The sequence below is a fragment of the Macaca nemestrina genome, chromosome 7, assembly GCF_043159975.1.
Source record: "Macaca nemestrina isolate mMacNem1 chromosome 7, mMacNem.hap1, whole genome shotgun sequence".
Classification (NCBI taxonomy): Eukaryota; Metazoa; Chordata; class Mammalia; order Primates; family Cercopithecidae; genus Macaca; species Macaca nemestrina.
Window position 1 is genome coordinate 175,389,239 of NC_092131.1, and position 25,002 is coordinate 175,414,240.

The 25,002-nt window shown below is 48.9% G+C and overlaps 1 protein-coding gene and 1 long non-coding RNA gene across 2 annotated transcripts in view; one reads left to right on the top strand and one right to left on the bottom strand.

Annotated features, from left to right (window-relative positions):
- Positions 1–216: 216 nt before the first annotated feature.
- LOC105499078 (ATPase phospholipid transporting 10A (putative)) overlaps positions 217–25,002 on the bottom strand; it is a 185,792-nt gene continuing 161,006 nt past the window's right edge. Inside the window, exons 14-22 of the mRNA XM_011771496.3 lie at positions 22,093–22,277; positions 16,318–16,645; positions 13,133–13,209; positions 9,139–9,264; positions 4,761–4,961; positions 2,491–2,571; positions 2,307–2,411; positions 1,627–1,814; positions 217–1,480 (exon numbers count right to left, since the gene is read on the bottom strand). Coding sequence (XP_011769798.2) covers positions 862–1,480; positions 1,627–1,814; positions 2,307–2,411; positions 2,491–2,571; positions 4,761–4,961; positions 9,139–9,264; positions 13,133–13,209; positions 16,318–16,645; positions 22,093–22,277 — 1,910 coding nt within the window. The 3' untranslated portion in view covers positions 217–861. The remainder of the gene's footprint in view (positions 1,481–1,626; positions 1,815–2,306; positions 2,412–2,490; positions 2,572–4,760; positions 4,962–9,138; positions 9,265–13,132; positions 13,210–16,317; positions 16,646–22,092; positions 22,278–25,002) is intronic.
- LOC139355510 (uncharacterized) lies at positions 4,202–8,947 on the top strand. The gene is made up of 3 exons (XR_011606279.1): positions 4,202–4,628; positions 8,177–8,465; positions 8,706–8,947. It is a non-coding gene; the product is annotated as an uncharacterized lncRNA (long non-coding RNA).

Sequence of the window (25,002 nt, forward strand, 5' to 3'; positions counted from 1 at the left end):
AAAAATGCCTGAAGTCGGCCGAGCTCCTTGGCACACGGTGCTGATGGCCTGGTGCAGGGTGCCGCGGTGGCCGCTGTGCAGCAGCCTTGGTGTGTGCCAGGCAGCTGTTTTCTTCATCGCCTCTAAAAGGACTTGCCTTACGGAAGTGCCCTCAGATCATACTCTGTGAGGTCAGCTATTAATCATTTCATACACCAGTGGTAACTGGACACACTCTCTTTGCAAAGTGAAGGTTGTTTATTGCTTGTTATGATTTAACAGGCAAAATACTACACCAGGCTGTAACACCTAAGTGGTCTTCGTGAAATGCCTGCCCGGAACGGAATGCTGGGATGCACGCAACCATGAATGTTTCCTGAGGTCTCCTTTCCCTCACCTGGATAACGCAGAGCCCAGCCCTCCTGTGTCGGTGGGACTGGAAGCCCGTGGGGGAACTCTGCGTCTGGGGGCCACGTGCTGTGCCCTCTGCCATCTCTGCTCACTGCTCCCCCGTGTTCGCACCTGCCTGCATTCACTGAGTGGTCACACGTTTGTACCCAGGGAAAGCAGGGCCATGCACGTTGAAGAAAACAAATCACACTGCTTGTTCTTAAAAATGAGATGAAAAAATAAATCTAAACACACTTTTCAATTGTCACTCTTCTTTAAACTTTTATATATGTTAAAGCTCTTCTTTTTCTTTTCAATATACTCTACTCAGAACTTTAAAAAATAAACTTTCTTTTTTGGTACCTCTTGTTTCCTGTATTAGCCTGGGAAACATTTAGGAATACATCTCCCTAGAATTCTTCTGTGCAAATAATAAACATAAATAATAATAACATTTATTTATATATATTTAAAAAGGCCATTTCAAGGTTTTCACTGCGACCGCCTTGAAGATGCTCCTATAAGTAGTCTGTGGTCCGGCCCCTGAAGTCCTGATCGGCCTGAGTGGGGCTGGACAGCAAGTCCACGTCCCGTTTGTCCATCGGCAAGCTGCTCCGTCCGGGCGAACTGTAGGACGCTCCCCAGCCTGCTGACCAGTGACCAGGAGGAAATCCAGTTGAGTAAGCTGAAGGTGGGCAGGCTGAAGAGGGAAGACAGCGGGGTCACCCTGCTGGTGCTGGCAGCTCTCACCTTGGACTCCTCAGGACACCCTCCCGGGACAGCATCCCCTGGCGTGGAGGACCTGGGCGCCGGTGCACTCAGCCTTTCCAGCAGGGTGTGCTCCCTCAATGCCATGCTCATGTCCACCGTGCTGGGCTCCCCGCTGGCCTCTGGGGAGCAGGCTGGCTGCTGTGTGTGCCAAGAAGGCTGGGACAGGGGCACAGAGACGGTCCTCCCTGCTGAGTGCTCGGTTCCTGAGTCCTTCGGGAGGCATCCCTGAGCAAAGGTCTCTTTGGGAGTCCTGTGTCTCCTGGGGGACTTCCTGGCCAACTGACGTGCTAGCTGAAGTTGGGTGGGGAAAACGCTCCCCTGAAGGGATCTGAAAAACAATCTAGAAAGAGCACATTAAAACAAAAGGTTAGGTATTGCTGTGGGTGGTGTCTTTGAGCTTCCAGAGACCCTCACAGGGCAGAAGCAATGCCAATGCTGTCTGGGCTCACTCAGGGCTCAGCGGCACCATCCCACTCTGACACCCACCTGGGCAGCAGTGCAGCGACAGGTGTCATCAGGCAAGTCAAGTAAAACACTGGGTCACCCAGTAAGGCTTGCATAGTCCAGTAAGGGTTGGACGGAGGATAGCACGTGGCACAAGACGCGTTGTAAATCAAAGCCACGGTGAAAAACAAAAGGACACTGAAGCCACACGTTATCCAGTTGAGCCAGGTCTGAGGGGGAATGAGAAAGAAAGGGTTTTTATTTCCACCTGAAAGTGACAACAATGACAATAACAAAAATGCGCCAGTCATCAATGAGCAGGTGTGAGGTTCTGAGGCCTTCGGACACACTGCGGTCTATGACACGGGTCACCGGTGGGGCTCAGTGAGGCCTCCGGAACCCGTGGACCACCCTGGGAGATGCACAGGAGGTGAGATGGAGTCAGGGGCGAGAGGGCAAGACAGGAGGGAAAGGAGAGAATGTGGTGGTGGAGGAGGGAAAGAGGCGGGAGGGAGATGAGCATGGCTGGGGACGTGCGAGCATTGGGCTGCACCAGCTCCCCACACCACAGGGCTCGGGAACGTGTCACTGTCCTTCTCATCACACTGAGGTCAGCTCTGCAGTCTCCTGTCTACTCACATCGACCTCACGAATCTGCAGGGAAGTGTAGGGTCCACGGCATCAGTGCCCTTCTGAGACGTGGCCACGCAGGCGGCGCTTACCCAGGTTTTGGTCTCAATGCCGAGGTGCAGCAGGAAAGTGAGCAGTGCGATCGTCACGATAGGGGTCCCCCAGGTGAACAGGTCCACGTTCGAGTCATAGTAGGCCTGAAAGACAGCGGGGTCCTGGATCTGTAGGTCCCTGGAGGCAGCTGGTAAGAAAAACTGCGCCCGGGGGCCAACTTACCAGGTAAGGAATGGAAAAGCAAACCAGGCTCTGGAAGGTGGCGTCAGCCATGTTCAACCAGAACGTTCGCGGCCGGTATTCCTGGGACACAAAAACAATCAGTGATGTTACAGTGAAGTGCTGGCATCCTCTGTGAAAGCAGTTAGAATAAAAGTGGAGTCACTTGTGTTAAAAACAACAACAATAACAACAACAAAAACCAGCCCTGAGGAAGAGAGCTGGGAAAGGCCATGAAGGGAGGGTTCTTATGCATAAATGTCTGACAACAAAAATGATCAGATCCACAAAAAATATGTCTGTAAGGACATGTGCCCAGCAACCGTCTGTCCAACCTCAGACAGGCATCATTTTTGTTGTTTATCCTTGTAGCCAAGGAAAGAGCATCTCAAAACAATCATGAAGTTTTTTTCCTTTAAATACATATGTCTTCCTTTACCTCCCTAAATATGCACATAGTTTACTGCAGCACACATATTCCCATTGCAATGCCCTATTCCCGAATACACACCATTCTCTTCTAGAGAGCCTCTCTCTGTTTGCTGTTTAGGTTGACACCTCGAATGACATTTCCTAGGATGCTACACATAAGCGAATGCACAAGGCAAGCACCCGGGGAAAGCTCACTCTCTCAGGACTTCTGGAGATGGGAGGCCCCAGAGGCCTGGCGAAAAGCACCAGCAAACACCTACAAAACTATCTGCAGCCGAGTCACTGGGAATGCGTGCACCAACAAGACGGGCTTCGGTGGCTCCAGGTTCACAGTAAAAAGATGAAACTGGCCGGGCGCGGTGGCTCACGCCTGTAATCCCAGCACTTTGGGAGGCCGAGGTGGGCAGATCACAAGGTCAGGAGATGGAGACTATCCTGGCTAACATGGTGAAACCCCGTCTCTACTAAAAATACAAAAAAATTAGCCGGGCGAGGTGGTGGGCGCCTGTAGTCCCAGCTACTCGGGAGGCTGAGGCAGGAGAATCGCTTGAACCCAGGAGGTAGAGCTTGCAGTGAGCCGAGATCGCACCATTGCACTCCAGCCTGGGTGACAGAGCGAGACCCTGTCTCATAAAAAAAAAAAAAAAAAAAGATGAAACTGCTTTCTATATCCTCCCAGGGAACACGTCTCTCGAGTAGGAATAGCACCTGAAATTCCAGGCATTCTCCCCCAGTTTGAGCCCTTGCATTCCTTCCACTTTGACCAGGTTTTGCCTCTCTTGGTGGCGGGTCCCTTAGAATGTTTCTTAAGAGTGATTTTAAAATCACACAATGGACGTGTCCCAATGTTAAAAGCAAAAAACTATATGCCCATGGGCAGAAATGAAAATAACCTTGATATAGATGAACAGTCTCTATTACCCGGGTGACCAACTGTGTATTTGACCCTGCCAAGTCCGAGAGCAGCTGGCACGGGACCTGCAGGACACAGACTGGGGAAGGAGCTCTGGCTGAGCACTCAGGGAAAGTGCTGGCTGGGCTCTCGTGGGCCACCTAATTCCACAGGACAGGACACACTCCCAGCGTCTTCGTTCTGCAGGTGGCCGTGGAGGCTGAGGCCTGGCCAAGGATGGGAATTCCCCTGAAGCAACAGGTAACAAGCAGAGGCCCCGCTCCCCTCCCTGGCCCTCCGCCTCCCGGCACCCCGTGCATGCAGCCTGCTTCTGTGGCAACTGAATGTTCACAGAGGTGGCCAAGGGAAGTTAACTCACCAGTGAATGAATCTGGAATTAGGGATTATTGCGGGAGAAATGAGACTCCATGTTCTTTTTACCCACATGGAATAATTCAAGGCAAAGAAAAGCCCTTACTGTTTACTTTAATGGCTGGCTAGAAACAGCTGGTCATCAGTGTGTGAATCTACGTGGTATATTAATGTCAATATGTATTTAAATCTAGTTGCTCTTTCAGTGGCTCAGTGGCTTCCCTGTGGGTTTGTCTTCTTGTTAATTCCAAAGTAAGTCAGTCACATTTTCTTCCTTGCTTTAGAAACATCCCCCCTCCAGCCTCAATGATCCCCTGTGACTGACTTGGACTCTGGGCTTTCCCTGGACTCCTGGAGACTCTTGGAGCGGGGACAGTTTTGCTTACGACACTCAATGCACCACAGCCAAGCAGAGAGCAGCCCTTTTTCTCCTTCCTCTAGCATGGTGAGTTCTAGAATTTCTGTTTGTCCAGGGTGTCCATCTCCCCCAGGGAGGCTGGGGGACTGGCGCTTTGGAAGAGTGAACGTGGGGGGCAGAGCTCAGGAGGTGGAAGGCGGAAACTCCGGGGAACTTTACCTCCATGTTCTGGCCACTCTTGTAGAGCTGTGGGTTGGTCTGCAGCACGTTGGCCGGCACATCCCTGTCCAGCACCCCAGTCACGAGTGGGGGAAGCGACGAGAAGAGCAGGTTAAAGAAGATTAGATACCACTGGTCAATCATGGCAGATGCAGAGAAGCCACAGAAAAACTGGAACCAAAACAGGAGGCCCACGAACATCTGAAATCGAGAAAGGAAGAAGAGGAACAGGCGAGACTTCAGTCATTGCTGAGGATTCTCATCGAGGGAGCTGACAGGCCTGTAGTGTTTCACAGTCAAGATTAACTGTATTGGCAGCAATTCTTCCAAAGACAGCTGCGACCTTGAGTCCTGCTGCCGGCCTCCGCCTCTCCCTCTTCCTCCTTCCCTTCACCCTCCTCACTCCCTTAAGAAAGAAGAACTGGCAGTGGGAATTGGGAGTTTCCGGGAGCAGCCCTTGCGGGGATGAGGTTTTGTGTTTGACAATCTCTGGATCATTAACATAAAACAAAATCAAGGTTTCACAGGGCTCTAGGGCTGCTCACATTTCAAGAGGGCCAGTTGGGTATGAGCTGTGGCTTCTTCCCTAGCGGCCCTCCTCTGTCTGTGACCCCAGACAAAGCCTACCTGTGGCTATATCTCTGCTCCTGTCTCCTCTTTAGTGACCTGCATACTCTCTGAGGAGGTGCAGTGGGCAGTGACTGACTCCCACTGAGGGGAGGACACACAAAAGCACAATAGCAAAGCCAACGACCTCATCAACGTCGCTGCGGTGACCTGATTGTCCACGGGGACCTCTGCTGGGGGGAGAGGGAGAGGTATCATCTCTGATCCTCATAGCTACAGCTACCCGGCTCAGCAGAATAGGAAAGTGAGATTCAGGGAGGTGGAACAGCCACCTTCGGCCCCTGCTCAGTGGGGTGGGAAGAAGGTCAGATCTCTTCTCACTATTGCTAGATCCCTGAATATCAGCGGCCTGAGTGCATTTATACGGTGGGCATGACAGTTCAGTGATTGCAAAGCATTCTAACACTCATGAGCTATGCAGCTGGGCACAGAGCATGAACCCCTCATTCTCGCTTTCCTTGCTTATGGCATGGACATACCAATGACACTCGGCCAATGCAGCTGCTGTCAGCATTAAGAGACCCAATGCATTTCGAGCACTCACCAGAGTTCCTGGCGAGCTATCGGTGTGCGCCTACAGTGTGTGGTGGTGAGTGGCATCGTTAGTTCCCTTGCTCGGGGCCCAGACAGGGCGAGTGCTCTCACCCCACATACAGAGAGGGAATTTGAAGTTCCAAGACATCAAATGACTTGGCTGAGGTCACGGTGTGAGTAAGAAGCCCAACTTGTTCAGCTGCGATGGGTCTTGGCCTGGAGGGCAGGTGCAGTCCCAGCAGGGAGCTCTGACGCTGGACGGACGTTCTCTGCTGGGCACCGCAAAGCCTGCGCTTGGTGCTGGAGCTGCAACTATCTACCCTTTTGACCCTGACTCAGTCACTTCACCTCCCTGAGTTTTTGGTTTCTTGACTTGAAAGTGACTTGTGAAGATCATAAGAAACAACAGTTTATGTTGAAATAACCCACCATGCCACATAGCCTCCAAGTCCTGTGTCAGACAATGATTTAAATGTCTTAATCTGCAGCCTTTCCCCTACACACTGAAAACTAACATTTGGCTTTTATTCATTGACTTTCTTCCCTTCCTCACTCCTACGGCTGGCTCTCGCTCACTCACCCCCACAGGCTTGGCCTAGTGAGTCATCGGTAGCAAATGCAGTCAAGAGAAAGAGAAGTACTCAGATAATTGAGATTTTTTTCCTATAGTACCAAAAAGCTTTCTTCCCAAACCACTGTTGCTATGGAAACTTTTCTTCTCCGCTTTTTATCGGAAAGAAAGGCCAACTTCTTCCTAAAACTAATGAATTTCTCATTTCAGGAGGCAGAGTGATTATCCTTGAAGTCCTTGTGTAGATTAACGCTTGTTAACAAAGGTCTGGCGTTTTTATGGAATAAAAACAGGCCCCCTCTTCTCCTCTCTGCAGCCTTCAATGGGGAGGGACTCATCGCAGGAAGCAGGAGGCTGTGCCCATTCTAGGTGGCCACTGGGGGCTTTGTTTGCATCTGAAATGTCTAATGCTTTGGCCTACATCATTCTTGCCCTCCCTTCGATCTGAGCCATTTTAACTGGGAATTAGGGATCGGCTGGCTCAACCCACAGGCTTCGTTTTGTTTTCTAAGATTTAAAAGAAGACTGGACATGGTGGTTCATGCCCACAATTCCACACTTGGGGAGGCAGAGATGGGACGATAGCTGAGACCAGCAGTCTGACACCAGCCTGGGCAACATAGCAACACCCTGTCTCTACAAACTAGAAAAAAACAGCTAGGCATGGTGGCCTGTAGTCCCAGCTACTCAGAAGGCTGAGGCAGGGAGATTGCTTGAGCCTGGGAGTTTGAGGATACAGTAAGCTATAGTGGCACCACGCACTCCAGTCTGGGCAACAGAATCAGATCCTGTCTTTAAGAAAAAAAAATCCAAAGAAGAAATTAACTTGCTCAAGATCTCACAGCTAATAAGTGATAGAAATGGCGCTTGGATTCTGCCCTGCCCACCCCCATTCATCCCTCCACTTCTTTGGGAGCTGAGAACCTCTAGGCTTACAACTGTGTACTCGAGGCCTCGAAGCTCTGGGGATTCAATGCCAGGCTGGGAGAAAGGAGGCAGGAGCCGGCAAGCCCAGGAGTGGTGTGACACAGCCCTCCTCGGATAGTCCCAGGCACAACCTAATCTGAATTAATGTCGGACCAAACCTAGAAGTTAAACATGCCCTGACTGGGTCTGAGCATCTGTATGCATTTGCTAGAAGATGCTCTGAAAAATGAAGGGGGTGGGCACGAGGGGGAAAGAGAGGTTGGGAAAAGAAAGGCAGGTGTAGCCTCCAGAAAAACAATTAAGAACATGGAGAACCAGCTTGGGCAACATAGCGAGACCCTGTCTCTACAAAATAAAAAATAAAAAATAAAAATTAGATGGGCGTGGTGGTGCGCACCTGTAGTCCCAGCTGCTTGGGAGGCTGAGGCTGGAAGATCACTTGAGCCCAGGAGGTTGAGGCTGCAGTGAGCTATGATGGTGTCACTGCACTGCAGCCTGGGAGAAAACAGTGAGACCCCATCTCAAAAAATAAAAAGAAAAAGAACATGAACAACCAATGACAGTTTAGAGCTAGCTAACTGGAGAGTTTTTATGTGGAACTGGAAAAAGAATACAGTTTTTATTTTGTTTGTTTTTCAGAAGAGTACAGGATAGTCTTGACACTGGAGCTCTGGTGTTTACTCAGGTAGATTTATGGGACTACCCAGGAAGATGACTTATCCTAAGAGTTTATTTTGTCTCCTGTTTGTACATTCAGCCAAAAGCAGCAGCAGCCCAGCAACTCCTCAGTAAAATATCTAGAAATCGCTTACAAACGGGTCAGAGCCCTGAAGCGGCCATGCGGTCCGTCCTGCAGGGCTGTGGAGGAGCCCATCTGCCAAAGCAGCAGTGAAGAAGGAACTAGGAGTCCGACGTGAAGATCCACATGAAATGACCAGGCTGTCTGCAGAGTCCCCAGAGAGACAGAAATGTCTGCAGCCAATCTGCCCTGGGTGTGACTTTACAGCACGGTCAGTTCAGCTACAGACTGAGCTCATCCGAGAGGGGTACGTCTGCTCTGCAAGCCTGGGAGGTGGGAGAGAGTGGGAAGGCCCCATGGGCACCCCCTTCCTGTCGGGTCTGAGTCTCCCTGACCTGGGGGCTTGCCGCCTGTCGCCTGTCCTGGTGTGGGTGTGTCCCAACAGAGGCCATTCAGTATGGGAATCAGAGTGTGGCTGAATTCCCTTATTCTGATCCCAGACCACAAAGCACACTTGTACTGATTGGATTTTTCCTGTCTACTCTAGAGAAAATGCTGACTAGAGGACTCCTGTTTGGGGATACCTGAGAAACCCACGGACAGAGTGGTTAGGAGCCTGGGAGGAGGAGCCGGGCGGCCTGGGCTGAATGCAGCCTTGAAGGTTTACCAGCTGTGTGCCCCCGTGCAAACTGCCAGCCTCATTACTACACCCCTTCTCACTCTGTAGCCGTCAGTGGACTTGCTAGTGTTATCTACCTGTTTCCACCACCTCTCCATAGAGATGCAGCTGCTCTCATGCCCCTGAATTAGACTCTGAGCCTGCAGAGCGCAGAGCCAGCCCAGGACAGGGGGCACTCGCACAGGCACAGGAGGATGGAGCAGATGGGAGGCCGTGGACAGCCCACTGGCCTCATTCAGGCGATGGTCCTAAGAACCGAATCTTCCAATCCCAAAATTCTAGGCAGGTATCCAATACCTACTGTGTTTTTGTAGAAGAAGTACAGCACCATGTTGGCAAGTCGGGAGTAGCACCAATGCCCGTGAAGAATCAAGAGCCTCTCCAGGTATCGGAATTTCGGCACCGCAAAGTCGCTGGCCATCACTGCCTTCAAAGGGAGAAGGATTCCTGTTACTGGCGATGCCAACCCGGTGTAAAGCTTGTCTTCTCTTCTCAAAATGCAAGGTACACAACAGGCAAGGAAAATTCCCGTTCCGATCACAGTGGGAGCGTGGCTGGCCAGGGTCTCAATTGCTGTCATCTCCCTCAGCATCTCCTTCCATTACAAAAGAGGCAATCTCGCCCAACACGCTAGTTCAGGGATGTCACCTTATAGGATTCATTTAAGCTTTCAAATGTGTGTCATTAATGGGGTTTAAAATGTTTTCCTTTTCCTGCTGTTTTCTCAACAAATGAAAAAACACAGAGATGCATGGAGTTTATCTGCCTTTCTTCACCCCTGGACGTCATTTTCCTCTAAATCAGTCCATGATCACAACCCAAGGATGACCCCAAGCTGCTCCTGCCATATGTATCAGAGACAGACATGCCCTGTCCTGGGAGGTGCATTTTGGGCTGTTCTCCCCAGGAGCCTTGGTGATGGGCAAGGCCAGGCCCACGGCTCCACTGGCCTCCCACACACTCCCAACCCAGGACGCCGGGTGCAGGTGGTGGCTGTGTGCAGGAGGGAGTGGAGAAGACATTTCCTCCATGGACAGGCAGGACCCTGCCGTGGAAGATTCCCCTGCACATCATCAAGCAAGGTGCCTACGCGATGAAGCCAACTAGGCTGGAAAACGCCACCAAATGATACCTTTTGTCCCCAGAATAATTTGAAACCCACTCTACAATAAATGTCTTCAGGAAAAAAAAATCAAACAAAATGGCGGAAAAAGTTAGATTTCTCCTTACCATCAGGTTATTCTAAACAAAATGCCAATCTGCCTTTAACATCTAACTGATTTCCCTCTACTCAAATAATATGTAGAAAGCAGTAAATTATGCCTCAAGTGGTATGCTTGAAATGGAATAGTGTCATGATACACAAAACCTTAGAACATCAATTTTCTGAACCAAAAGTTAAGGATTTCACAGCAAATGTCCCTCTGCCTCTTCCTGTCAACACATAGGGGCTTACAAGTCTTTTCGTGTTCTGTAATGCTTTACTCATTAACCCCACGATTCATTCTCTCAAAAATCATCTCTTAGGACTCCACTACTGCCAGCCACAGACTTGGAGAAACAGATACCGTTAGACACAGTCCCCGTCCTCCACAGAATCTGTCTGAAAAGTTCAGTCAAAAGGGACAAGTGTTAAAAAGAGGCTGATGGCCTGCAAGGCCAAACTCTAGGCTGCCTTTGAAGAAGAAACCCCCGCCCTTGAGAACCACAGTCAAACCCCTGCTGAGGTCGCCTGGCTTGCCAGCCTTCTGCAGCCCCTTCCTCCCCTAAATCCAGGCCTCAAATACAACGCTTGTCCTTCCGTCAGAGTGACCTTTCCAAAGCCTCTGAGCTTTTCTGGGAATTTCAGGAGAGCAGGATTGGAGATGTTGGGGTCATCTTGTATCCCTGGCTCCCAGCCAGCCTTGGCTTTAGAGGGTGCAGGAGCTCACAAAGATGAGCCCGAGCTCACGAAGACAGAGCTTCCTAGGAGCTGGGAGATCTCCTCTGCTCCTCCTGCCCCTTGCCTGGGACAACCTCCCCACCTTGGCTGAGCTGGGGAGCACCTACTCCTCCTGTCTGACTCTCCACGGCTCAGCTCTGACAGCTCCGGCATCAGCATCCCACAGCTCGTCTCTCAAAGGGCTCAGCGGGGACTGACTAAAATGCAAGCAACAGGGTCCCAGTGCTGGAAAACCCAAGTGCACAGGATGGGAAGGAAAGGTATCAAGCCTGGTCCCTATCTCTCCGAACACATCCCCAGGGAGGATGCGCAGCTTCACATATGTGCGGAAGTGCCCAGTAACCTCCTCGCCAGCAGCTACGCCCGTTCAAAGCTACACCTCCGGGCACTTGCCCTGTGGCTCAGCTGTTCCCATCACCTCTCACGCACGCCCCAGGGCCTGGGCTGCTGTTCCCACCTTGAGGAGGGGAGCAGGCATGGCAGCTCCGGCCCCTCCCCAGCCACCTGCTCAATATTCAAGTGTCTGATCCAGAAGATGTTTACTAGTAGAGTTTCCAAGCATATGAGGTCAACAGGCACTGCCCCCATCAGATTTTCAGTACAGGAAACCGTGAAAACAGAAGCAACGCCAAAAAAGTCAGAATGAATGAACTACAGTTGACCCTTGAACAACACTGGAGTTAGGGGCGCCCCCGAACAGTCAAAAATCCACATGTAATTTCTGACTCCCTCAAAACTTAATTACTAAGAGCCTACGGTTGATGGGAAGCCTTACTGATCACATAAACAGTTGATAAACACACACAATGGAATCTACATGTATTTCACATATTCACGACATACCTACCTTTTCCTTAATTTTTTTTTTCCTTAAAAAAAAAAAGAAAGAGAGAGAGAGAGAGAGATTGGGTCTCACTGTATTGTCCAAGCTGGAGTGCAGTGGTGCAATCATAGTTCACTTCAGGCTCAACCTCACAGGCTCAAGTGGTCTTCCTGCCTCAGCCCCCTAAGTAGCTGGGACTACAAGCATGGGCCACCACGCCGAGGTTTTTGCATTGTTAGTAGAGATGGGGTTTCACCACATTGCCTCACTGGTCTCAAACTCCTGGCCTCAAGTGATCCTCCCGCCTTGTCCTTCCAAAGTGCTGAAATTACAGGCGTGACCCACCACACCTGGCCCTCTTTAATTTTTTCGATATTTTTATGCTATGTAGTTCATCTGCAAGTTTTTTCAAATTGTCACAAATCTCCAAAAAATTTCCCAAATATTTATTGAAAAATGTCCCCATATAAGTGGACTCACACAGTTCAGACCTGTGTTGTTCAAGGGTCCCCTGTATTTTGTTCATTTATTTAGCAAATGTTTCTTGAGCTTCCCCTTGTGCAAGGTGCCACGCTGGGCACTGTGAAGACACAAAGGTGAGCCACACGTGAACACCATTTTCAGTTTTCTGGAGGAAGAAAAATGTGTGAGTAACATAATGCAGAGATTCCAGTCAGAGGACAGTGGGGGGAGTATGGCAAGTGTCAAGGACCAGCCATGATGGAACTACGGTGCATCTAGCTTAGGACCCTCCCTTTGAGGGCGGAACGTCAGCTAAAACTACTAATGAGCTCTGCACAGATCTGGCACGAAGTTCGTGCCCAACAGATAATTACTGATGGAACCAATGAATCAGCGAATGAATCAACCAGTGAGTAAGTGGTGTCTACATCTTGGTTTTCAGAACATTGGATAAATTGTTCCCTAAAATTTCCACCAATCCAAAAAAGTTGTGATTCATACTTAACCAAATGTTGGACACCGTTGTAATACTTAATCTAAAAGCAGCACATTTTTAGTGAAGTCATTTGCTCAATGTCTGACTCCCAGACCGAGAGTGAACACAGCGGCAGAGGAAAGACGCAGAGGTGAACTTCCGTGGGAGTGAGGATGGCTACATTCCACCTGTACAGTGACGCCAGGCTCCACCTACAGCAAAGGCATTTTTTCAGATGGTATTGCTCAGTGTTCACGGACAGTAAAACGTGCCTGCTGGGACTGAGCCATCGAAAGCCAGACGGAAGGCGATGACTCACCTTGCCTCTCTCGGAACCACTTATTTCACAAAAATAGACTTGTGACATGGGAAGACATGCTTATTGCACACTGCTTCATAAACAGGAAGAGTGGTATTTCCCCAGACCTTCCACTATTGGCTCAGCAGCTGTACTGAGCATCAGCTGTATCGAGGGCAAACTCTTTAGCCTCGTTCAACAGAGCCCAGAGGAACGTGGGGACAGCCCACAGGGTGATAGGACAGGAGGCCAGTAGGGCCACTTGGTCCCACAGAATAGCCTGATTGGTCTGTACCTGCATACCCTCCTGGCCGGAGATTCCCACACCCACATCTGCCACCTGGATCATGCTGACATCATTGGCTCCGTCACCTAGAAACAGCAAAGGCAGGAAGAATTGTTTGATTCTAGAAACAGCACAGGATCAAATCAATGTGCTAGATTTCCTTGGGGGTCCCCACTGAACTCAGTCCTGTGAAAGGGTCCTGGGGAAGATGGGGGATAAAGGAGTAGAGCACTCACCCTGGGAGAATAGAGTTAAGCATTCAGAATAAGCCAGACACACCAGGAGATGTTTCAGAAAGCAGGCTAGAGCTGAGCCACCTGGGACGCGGTGCCCGCTCTGCCGTGTCACTCTTACGCCAGTAAAGCCCTCATCCTACTGCCTGGCACAAGGAAAGATGCCATCATCATCTTCATCATCATTAGTTACCGAACCACACCAGCCAAGCAGCCAAGGCTACTCCCAGGCACGCTTCCCCGGGCAGTTTCTAAACTAAAGGAAGGAGGTTAAATTGAGCCCAGCATATTGTGGAGCTCTTTTTTTTTTTTTTTTTTTGCACATGGATTGCCACAGTATTAGCCATTGTGCTCACTTTGGGGCCCTCTAGGGGTGCAATAAAGGAGAACTTCTCGTCACGCTGTCAATTTTTTGATAGAAAATGTTTAGCAACACAGGTCATAGGTCAGAGCTCTGGACACCTTCGGGGAAAGGGGAGCAGAGACATAAAGTCGTTATCACTCTGTGACGGTCACCATTCTTGGAACTGGACAGCAGAACGGCCCAAATCAGGGCATACATCCCAAGTTGCACAAGTGAGAAAATGTGCAGATACACAAAGTTAGAGTGACTCATAGTGTGACTACAGGATGTCTCTTCCTTGTGATTTTCCTGTTCTTTATAATGTTGAGACCAATATTAAGCGATCAGTCAATATATATCAAACTGTGCTTCTCTGAAGTAATAGAAATCTGTAGAGCTTTCCCCAGAATGTCCCATTTAAAATGAGATATGGTATGCAACAATACTCTATATTATAAACCACTGGGCACTAGGAGTAGGTCACATTGGTGCTTTAACGCATTCTTTCTTTCTTTTTTCTTCTGAGACAGGGTCTCACTCTGTCACCCAGGCTAGGTGGGAGTGCAGTGGCATGATCATGGCTCACTGCAGCCTCAACCTCCTGGGCTCAAGTGATCCACCCACTTCAGCCTCCTGAGTAGCTAGGACTCCAGGTGCGTGCCACCACACCCAGCCAGGTTTTGTGTTTTTAGTAGAGATGGGGTTTCGCCCACCATGTTACCCCAGCTGTTTTTTTTTTTTTTTTTTTTTTTTTTTTCTGAGACAGGGTCTCTTGCTCTATTGTCCAGGCTGGAGTGTAGTGGTGTGATCATGGTCCACTGCAGCCTTAACGTTCTGGGCTCAGGTGAGTCTCCCACCTCAGCCTCTCAAGTAGCTAAGACTGCAGGTAGGTGCCACCACACCCAGCTATTTTTTTTTTATTTTTTGTAGAGATGGGGTCTCACTGGTGTTGCCCAGGTTGGTCTCAAACTCCTGGGCTCAAGTGATCTTCCTGCCTTGGCCTCCCAAACTGTTGAGATTATGGGTGTGAGCCACATGCCCAGCCATGCGCTAATGTTCTTACGGTCATTGCTTTCCCTTTTTCTTTTGAGATTCCATTTTGTGTTTCCTTTTCTTTTTAATCAGCTAAGGCTTTCTTTCCACTTCTTAAAGGAATACCAGACACCAGTGGCTACGTGGCTGAGCTGGGCACTGGCCAGGCCAGAAAAACATCATTCATGTCTTACTGTGGCCTTTCAGGGTTGACGTTGTCCTCACGCTCCCAGGGAGGACACTGACGCTCAGAGGAGGAGGCTGGGATGGGGGTGGTGCAGGTCAGCCTGAAGACCGTTTCCAGCTCCTCAGGGAAACCTGAGGGCCACCCCAGGCACATGAAGGCAAGGATGGCCTCAGGACAGGACGTGGCTGTTAGGCTCCCTGGGCCTTCTGAGCGCGTGCCCTGTGCCCACTCTCCTTAGCGGTTACCGGCCTCAGGGTGCGTAGGACAGGGTCCCCATGACGACCGTGTTCAGGCCAGTGCTCGCTCTCCTCACTCCCACCATGACCCAGGCTCAACAGCAGTCTCCTCTGGCCAGGTGAGGTGCCCACTGTGAACAGGCAGGTGGCAATCCCCATGTCAACAAGCAGTGGCTGTCACAGACCTTTTGCAGAAAATACTGCCAACACTGGCTGATGGATTGGTGAGGGTACTTTACTTCTGAGCCAATTCTCACCTAGGCTTCTATTTACAGGGAGATTCTATTTACAGTAGATTCTATTTACAGGGAGGTCCAGTTGTTGGCATGTGGGGATCACGGCCACTGCTTCCTTCCTGGCCCTCACCAGGAGGTGGTGCTGCTGAGCCCCCGAACCTGTGCTAGAGACTCTGCCTGCCCAGAAGTGGGCAGAGAGGATGGCCTGGAAGGAGGCGAGTGGCCACCATCCCATCCCTGGAGAGGAGCAGACAGGGCTCTCCAGGTCAACAGTGTCTGCCAGGAAAAACTACCATGAGAGACACAGTCCTTTAATGACTGGTGTTATTAAATAACTGGTGAGCAGCGATGCATATCTGAGGATGGACTTATTTACTCTGAAGCCTGTCCCAGAACCCTCAGCACAGCTGACGGGAGGCAGTGGGAATTCTGGTCACCAAGCCTCTGGACCCTTAGGCGTTACAAAGCCTTGGACACCCAGGGGCTCATGGTGACCAGAAGCAGCTGCAAAGGGCCTTCCTTCTAAGTTGGCATGGGTAAGGCTGAGTGTGCAGTGCCTTCTGCTGTGGCCAGGACAGCCTGGGACAGGCAGGTCTCTAGTGTGCTGCCTCCAGAGAAACAGGGTAAGCGCCACTTGTTGCCGTAAAGCAGCACCCTTGTTGCCGTAAAGCAGCACCCTTGTTGCCGTAAAGCAGCACTGGATTACTGACCTTACAGCATGAACCTGTAACTCTGCTCCTCTCTTTTGTGGCTTTCCAATGTGAGCTTTACCTTCGGAAGATGCTGCCTGCTCTGTCGCGCTGGGTGTGATTTTACAGACAGAAGGAAAGGTGAGGAAGTGTTTGCCCATCTCGTGGTGCAGCACGAAGGGTAGAGGAAGTTGGGGTCGAGCCGGGAGGAGGCCGTCCGGCCAGCAGGGATACTTGCCTATGGCCAGGGTCATGGCCTTGAGCTTGCTCCGCACCAGCTTCACCACCATGCTCTTCTGCAGAGGCGTCGACCGGCAGCAGAGGACGGAGCGGCACTGCTTGGCAAGAAAGAGGAATTTGTCCTCCAGGTTTTTCTCGAGAGCGTAGGCCAGGCTTCTCCCATCGATCACGAGGCTGGGACTGCGGCCAGAGGCAGTGGACATGGAGGGTGGGCAGAGAGAGGAGAACCTCATGCTCACTTTGCCCTTGGTCTTCTCAGGGGCTCTCTGGAGGCCTCTGGACTGCACGTAGCGTAGGCACTGGTCTAGCAGGGCTGCACACGCCTCCTGAAAGGGACGTGAGAGGACAGCGCAGTTCCCTCAGAGTCATGCCACAAACATCCCTGCCCTGGCTCAACACCTCTGGAGCTGACGTCTGTCCCTGGGCTGCAGTACCTGCCTGCCCAGAGGCCACCCTCCGGAAATTCAGCCAGAGAGGATGACTTTCCCCATAGAAGAGACTGAACTGGTTTAGGTTTCTCTAGGATCTTACTTGATCGCCGGTGATACAGTGCAGAGGTTGGACTGGACCATCTTCACTTTGGGAGGCTGGACTGTATATTGCAAAATTGCTGGATAGTTAGACTGAGGGCCCTCCATGTACTTCCTGATGGTTCTTGGAGGCCCTTACCTAACTCACCAAGGACCAACTGCAGGACACAGAGCTCTGCAAAAGGCTTTGTTATGATTAGCCCGTAAAGAAATGGAATTTTCAGTATTCTCCTTAAGTTCTCCAATTCAGCCAGGAAAAGGAAAAAAGCACAATTACGGAGGCTTTTAATAGGCAAACTTGATCTGGATTCCAGAAAGAGGATGAAAACCTGTGGTGGTAGCAGCACTAGGGACCAGGGGCAGGAGCAGGAGGCACAGGAGGGTCCACGGTCTCCAGGGACAAACACGCTCCGGCGAGCCTGAGCAGCCCCCGATCCTCTGCAAACGGTGAGTCTGCTGACTCAGTGACCAGACACACCACGGAAATCCAGCTGCGTTCAACACACGCTTACTGAGGATCCTTTGTACTCAGAAAACGAAGCCAGACTAGAGAAAAGGAGACTGAAAAGACACAGTTACTGCCATAGGGGCAACAGAGAGTTGATGCACACACACTCATGACTGCAGCAAATCACCAGCCGGGATATGCAAAAGTGTGGAGATGGACAAGAGAGGGAGAGCTTTGCCTCCAAGGCGTGGGGTGGGATACGGCAGTTAACTGGGGAAGGCCTGCAGGAGAATGCAGGATGCCATCACAGGAAGTACATGAGCTCCCTGGACTTGCACAACAGTGGAGACTCCTCCTCCATCCCGAGCTCCCACTGACTGCAGCCGGCGTGCGGGCAGGACGCATGGGGTCACTACCGTGGAGCTCGGAGAGTGAGCAGCAGGCGAGGGACTGGGAGAGGAGACAAGTGTGCGAAGGACACTGACTGGGTGGTGGGTATGTCACTGTTACTCTGGTGGCCCCTGGCTTGGCCCAAGGCACCAGGGAACCTGGACGTGGGCCCCAGGGCAGGGACAGAGAGAGCTCCAGGAGACACCTTCTGGCTCTGGCTTGAGGAGTGAAAAGGAGGTTCTCAATGCTCTGAGAAGATGAGGAAGTCTGCAGTTTTATTTATTCTTTTTTCTCTATTATTTTAAACCCAATCCCAGGCAATTTTGCTTCCGTGGCTGTGCAGGAATGGCAGTGGCAGAGCCGTCTGCTGCTGCAGACTCCAAGGGAGCTGGATCCTCCTTTCCATCACAGCCTGTGGTGCTCTGTCTTCTATTCTGCCCCTACTTGGTGCTGGACACAGGGGAAAGGCAGGAAATATGGGAAGAAGAGGGTGATGCACTCCACCTTTCCTGCCAGAAGACTGAAAAGGGGATTCCTGGGGAACCAGAAGGCACTGGAAAAATTGTAAAGGAGAAGCCTGGCTAACTGACCCCATAATGTTGTTTATGAATTCCTGGCCTCACCCATAACAAAGCCTTTGAGAGGCAAACTCTGCAACAGACTGCCACCCAAGTTCCAAGGTGACCTCTGGAGGGCAAAAATGCAAGACTAAGTCTTATAAACACATCTGCCTTTGAAACCAACACCCAGAGCTCACAGCCCAAACCCCACAGGGTTGATCACCTGCTTAAAAAAATCCACATTCTCCGTAGAAATTAAAAATGGCCAGTGTCATAACATAATATTCAGAATGCCCATGATACAATCCAAAACTTCTTAGCACACAAAACCAGGAAAATCTTAACTCTGTGGAAAAAGACAATCCACAGAAGCCAACGTCAAGATGACACAGATATTGACATTATCAACAAAGACTAAAACAGCCATTATCCAAATGTTCTAAGAAGTAAGATTGAATGTGCTGGAAATGAACAGAAAGTAAGTCTTGGCCAAAAAGAAGGAAGATATTTCGGAAAATCAAATAGAAATTTTAGACAGAAATAATTAACTGAAATAAAAAGCTCACTGGATTCTAAATCATCTATGTAGATACTCTGCCCTCAAGAAGAAAACTGTAACTCCACACTCTTAACTGTGAGCTGTGCACAGTGACTTTCTTCAGAAGAATTCAGTATGGAAGAGGCAAAGAGCACAGTGAATAAACCTGACAATCACAAGGTCAAGCCCAACAGTGGCATGGTGTTGACAGCATGTACCCTCGACAGGATATGATGAAAATGGCACTTGGTCTCCGTGGCTGTCCTCCCTAAAACCCTTAGCTCCACTTCAGTGATAAGAAAAACATCAGACAAATCCCAATATAGGGGCCTTCTATAAAATACCTGGCCAGCGCTCTTCAAAATGGTCAAAATGATTAAAAGTAAAGAAAGTTTCTGGAAGTGTCACCGCCAAGAAGAGTGTAAGGAGGCACGATGACTAAATAAATGTAATGTGGTGTTCTGGATGGGACCCCAGAACAGGAAAAGGACACTAGGTAAAAACCAAGGCAATGTATGGACTTTAGAAAGTAATAATGTATCAGCATTGCTTCTTGATGTGATAAATGTACTAGGCTAATGCGAGATGAGGAACAGAATAAATTACATATGGCAGATATGAGAAATAACTCTGTACTCTCCTCACAGTTTTTCTCTAAATCTGAAACAATTCTATATATAGACTTTATTTTTAAAAACTCTCTGGATGGGCTCAATGGCAGAATAAAGATGACCAAGGAAACAGCCAGTGAAGATCTGCTTCTACTTAATGAATAGCAAATATGTTTTCTCTTCCTTAAGATTTTCTTAACATTTTCTTTTCCCTAGCTTACTTTATTGTAAGAAGACAGCATATAATACATACAATATACAAAATAGGTGGTAATTGACTATTTATGTTATCAGTAAGGCTTCTGGTCAACAGTAGGCTATGAGTAGTTAAGTTCTGGGGGAGTCAAAAGTTATATGTGGATTTTTGACCACACAGAGGAACTGGTATCCCTAATCCCTATGCGTCCAAGGGAAAACTGTACCATAAACAGATGGAAAATAAAAATTTAAAAATACTATTTACAAAACCTCCAAAAACATTGTACAGATGGTCCCTGATTTACAATGATTCAACTTACAAATTTTCAACTTTTGGATGGGTTTATTGGGGGTATTAAATAAATTTTCAACTTATGACATTTTTGACCTATGATGGGTTGACTGGGACATAACCCTGTCATAAGTTGAGGAGCATTGGTGCTTGGGTATGTATCTAACAAAACATGTATGCGATGTGTATGCTGTAAGCTATAAAATGCTGATAAAAGAAATAAAAGGAGACTTAAAAAATGTAGAGATATACCAACTCTACAGAATGGAAGATCAACATAATAAAAACATCAATGCTTCCCAAATTGGTTCATAAATTTAACAAAATTCAAATAAAAGTTCCAGCAGGAATTTCTGTATGGGAAAATTAATTTAAAATTCATACATGAAGGCAAACAAGATGACTAGCCAAAACAATTTTGAAATGGAATAAAGTTGGAGGAATAACACTACCAATTTTTAAGACTTATAAAAAACTACAGTAATCAAACTACTACAATGAATCAATACACACGGTATTGGTGAAGGGACAGACAAACAAATCAATGGAACAGAACAGAAAGTCTAGAAACAGACCCACACAAATATAACAAATTGATTTTTGACAAAGACGCTTGCAACCAAAAAAAGACGCTTTCAACAAATGGTACTGGAGGAACTGGGCAGTCACATGTGGAAAGACGAAGTCTAAGCTAACCCTCACACCTTTCATGAAATGTGATCCAAAATGGACTGCATCTATAGACAAGATGTTAACGTGTAATGCTTTTAGAATAAAACATAGGAGAAAATATTCATAATTAGGCACATCTAAGACATGACACCACATGCATGATCCATACAATTAAAAAAAAAAAAAGAGGAATCAGACCAGGCACAGTGGCTCAAGCCTGTAATCTCAGCCGAGGCAGGATGATCACTTGAGTTCAGGATTTCAACAACAGCCTGGGCAACATGGGGACACCCCCTCTTCCCATCTCTTAAAAAAATAAAAAAATTAGCCAGGTATGCTTGTGCCCGCCTGTGGTCCTAGCTACTCAGGATGCTGAGGCAGGAGGATCCCTTGAGCCCAGGAGATTGAAGCTGTAGTGAGTCACGATGGCACCACTGCACTCTGGCCTGGGTAACAGAGTGAGACCTCATCTCCAAAAAAATAAAATAATAAAATAAAATTAAATCTAAAAAGAATAACAATTTATCAAAACTAAAAGCTTTTGTGAAAGACAATATTAAAAAATAAGACAGGGATGAAATATATGCAAATCACATAGCTGACAAAGGACTTGCATACAGAAAACACAAAGAATTCTCAAAACTGAACCTTAAGAAAACAACTCAATTAGAAAATGGAAAAATACTTGACTAGACAATTCATCTAAAAGGATATATGAATGGAAAATAAGCACATGAAAAGATGTTCAACTTCATTAGACACTAGTGAAATGCAAATTAAAACCATAACAAGATACCATTACACACCCATTAGAGGGGCTAGCTGAAGAAAATCAATGTCAATGTGCAGTGCTGGAAAAGATACTGAGCGAAATAGTACAGCACTTTGAAAAGCAGGCTGGTGTCTGCTGATGGTGCAGTTGTGGACCTAAGAGGGGCTGGGGGGACTCTTAAGTGTGGCCCCAGAGAGGCTGTGGTGGCCTTGGCCACACTGGGGAGGAGCAGATCAGCCACAACAAGACGGTTCCCTGCTCCATTCAAGAAGCCTGAAAGCCAGCGCAAGAAGTTTTGAGTGGGAACTCCTGTGAGGACTCAGAGCCCAGACCAGGGCAGTATATGAGGCAGCTATTCCCCATAGCCTTGGGGATTTAAACAGACAAATCCGACTGGATAACGAAGTCCTCAGTGCCTGCGATGGTCCTGAGGTGGTCAGTGCTAAATGGACCACTGTCCTGGCTCCACTGTAGAAGCACATGGGACCTCACGAGAAAGTTCTCTGATGACTTGGACAGTATGTCAGGAGAAAGCAGGCTGAACTTCGTATTAATAAAGTCCACATGTGCATTCCTTTGGTACTAAGAATTCCAGCAAACTTCACCTCTTCCAAGACAATAACATGCACGTCCTAAACCTGAACGCAGAGGGTGAGGTCCTTCTCACAGCAGCTGCCAGGAATGAGAGTCTCTGCCAAGGGGACCACGATGAACATGGACCACCCCAGGGGAAGGAAGCAGAGCCACTTGAAACCCACCTACCTGGGACGTGGCGTTCAGGGTGATGACCTCCTCGTCGTGGTCCAGTAGTTTGCAGGCATACGCAATGTTGACGGCGGTTTCTTGTTTGTCACCAGTGAGAACCCAAATCTGCAGGCCCGCTTGACGCAATTTAGAAATAGTTTCAGGGACTCCGTCCTGCAGGCGGTCTTCAATCCCAGTGGCACCTGGTCAAATGCACAGCAGTGTGAGCGAACCCGCTTCTCACGTGCGTCCCCAATCCTGCTGGGGTGCAAATGGCATGCACCAGATACACCGAAGGCAGGCACTGGTACAGTCCCTGTTGCCTGGACCTTGCCTGGGGCTGGGCTGCCAGTTGCCTGCCATGCAGTGACAGGAAGTCCTTTGTGGGACCATTTCAGGACAGTGGTGGACACTTTTGACTGCTCTCTCGATGTGACTCAGTCCAGAGTGCGTAGGAGTAACTGTGAGTCACTGAGTATAATTATATGTACTTACACCAAAGTACCTCGACTTATCTCTAACTTGTAACTTTACAGATAACCTGAAAGCAAAGCATATGGGAAGGTGTTGGGAATGATGATTATTTGGAGGAATAAAAATACAGCCTTAAAAATTGCCCATCCCATACAAAGCTTCTGGTGAATGAAATTCAGAATGTCCAGTCTCAACAATGCTTATTACTAGTCACTATAGAAACAGGCTTCACAGGCAAGCCCATTATGTCTTGAAACCAAGATTATCTTAAATATGCTTTTTCCACAAACATAAAGAAGTCGAGAGGCGGGTTTTGCCTTTTTGATCTCAGTATGTTGCGAAAAATCTACTATTGACTGCAGAAATGTGCTTAGGCCTGCCTTGGGTTTTGTTTTGTTTTTTTTTGTTTAATCTGTTTACATCTTGGTGAGATGGTTTCCGTCTTCCCCGCTCTGGAAGTAAGCTGCAGCCCCCAGGCCCCGGGTTCGAGCCCTGACTGAGGCTCCTTTACTGCTCGACACCATGCTGTGCCCTGTGCTGGGATGCTGCTATGGACTGAGCGTTTGTGTCCCCCAGATCCATAGGAGGAAGCACTAATCCCCAATGTGATAGTATTAGGATGTGGGGCCTGCAGGAGGTAATTAAGTTCAGATGAGGTCATGAGGATGGGGCTCCCACGATGGGATCAATGTCCTTATAAAAAGAGGCACTGGGGCTGGGTGCGGTGGCTCACGCCTGTCATCCCAGCACTTCTGGAGGCTGAGGGGGGTGGGTCACTTGAGGTCAGGAGTTCCAGAACAACTTGGTCAACGTGGTGAAACCCCCTCTCTACTAAAAATACAAAAATTAGCTGGGCGTGGTAGTGGGTGCCTGTAATCCCAGCTGCTTGGGAGGCTGAGGCAGAATTGCTTGAACCCAGGAGGTGGAGGTTGCAGTGAGCTGAGATCACGCCACTGCACTCCAGCCTGGGACACAGAGCAAGACTCTGTCTTAATCAATCAATCAATAAATCGGCATTGGAGAGGTGATTTCTCAATCTCCCCATCGTGTGAGGACGCCACAAGGAGGCAGCCGCCTGCAAACCAGGAGGAGATCCCTCACCAGACATTGCAAGCTGTCACGGCCTTGATCTTGGACTTTCGGCCTCCAAAACTGTGAGAAGTAAATGTCTGTGGCTTAAGCCCCCAGTCTGTGGTATTGTGTGACAGCAGCGCAAATGAACTAAGCCGCCCTTACTCCTTCTTCTAGAATGACGAGATGGCAGGCATGGGGAGGGGAAGGCGGAACTGGCTCATCCTGAGGGTCACTTGCACTGTGACAGGTTTCTTCATGTCTGGGGAGGGCAGAGGGATGGTCTTGCCTTCCTCTGTGTGTTCGCAGTAATTCATTCATACTTAATGATAGTAATAGTGATTACAGAGTAAGCCTAATAATGGCTAACCTTGATGGATTACTGACAATTTGCCAGGATAACACTTCCACTACAGTGCTTGAAACATAACCCAGGCAGTTGCCCACTCTTCTGTAAATGGCAACTTCCGGCCGCAAGGATCTTGTGCGTCCCACCTTCGTATGCCAGCTGCCCGGCTAGAGTCCCTCAGTTAAACGTCTGCCAAGAAAGAAAGCAGGGAAGGCTTTGCCGGAAACTCCCATACGGAGGGTGTCTGTTGTTTCACAGGGAAAAGCTAACACCTTGAAAACAGAACTTCTTAGTTCAGGAGCTAATTGGTCAAACTCATGGGCCTCCCACTGGGTCACCCCACAACCCTCACCTTTATAAGGTGTGAGCCTGAGTCACGTGCAGACTAGCATTGAACTGAAAAACGGAGTTATGGGAAGGACCCCCACCTTGGCATGAAACGCGGCAGAGGAAAGAGTGTCTGCAGGGAGCAGCCTTTCAAGATGATTTGGGGCACAGTGGCTTTCTTCAGCTTTCCAAGGTACTTGTTCGTGATATAATTTATGTGACTCTGAGTAAATGCCACTGTCTTTATGACCTGACCCTTGGGAGGGCCTGGCATTTCTGAGTATCATAACATAGGAGTTGGTAGTGTGCAGAGCCCAGCGTCACTGTGCTTGGTGCCACACAGCTTTGAATGGGAGGGGAAAGGATTTCACCAACAAGGAAGTTTTAGACATTTAGAGAAACTAGCAAGGACGCCAGGGAAAATGAGCAAGACAGTGTCCTTTGAATTTAGGTTCCTGCCCAGAGCATTAAGAAAAAGAAAATTTCAAGAGCATGGAGAGCATGGAGATCTTTCTGCCAAAGATAGTTATGTATGGTTCTCTGATGCTATTTAAGATAAGCACCTGGGCCTGGTGCAGGGGTGCACACCTGTAATCCCAGCACTTAGGCAGGCTGAGGCAAGAGGATCGCATTGAACCAGGAGTTTGAGACAAGCCTGAGTGAGACCCCCATCTCTACCAAAAAAATTAAAAATTCATCTGGGCCTG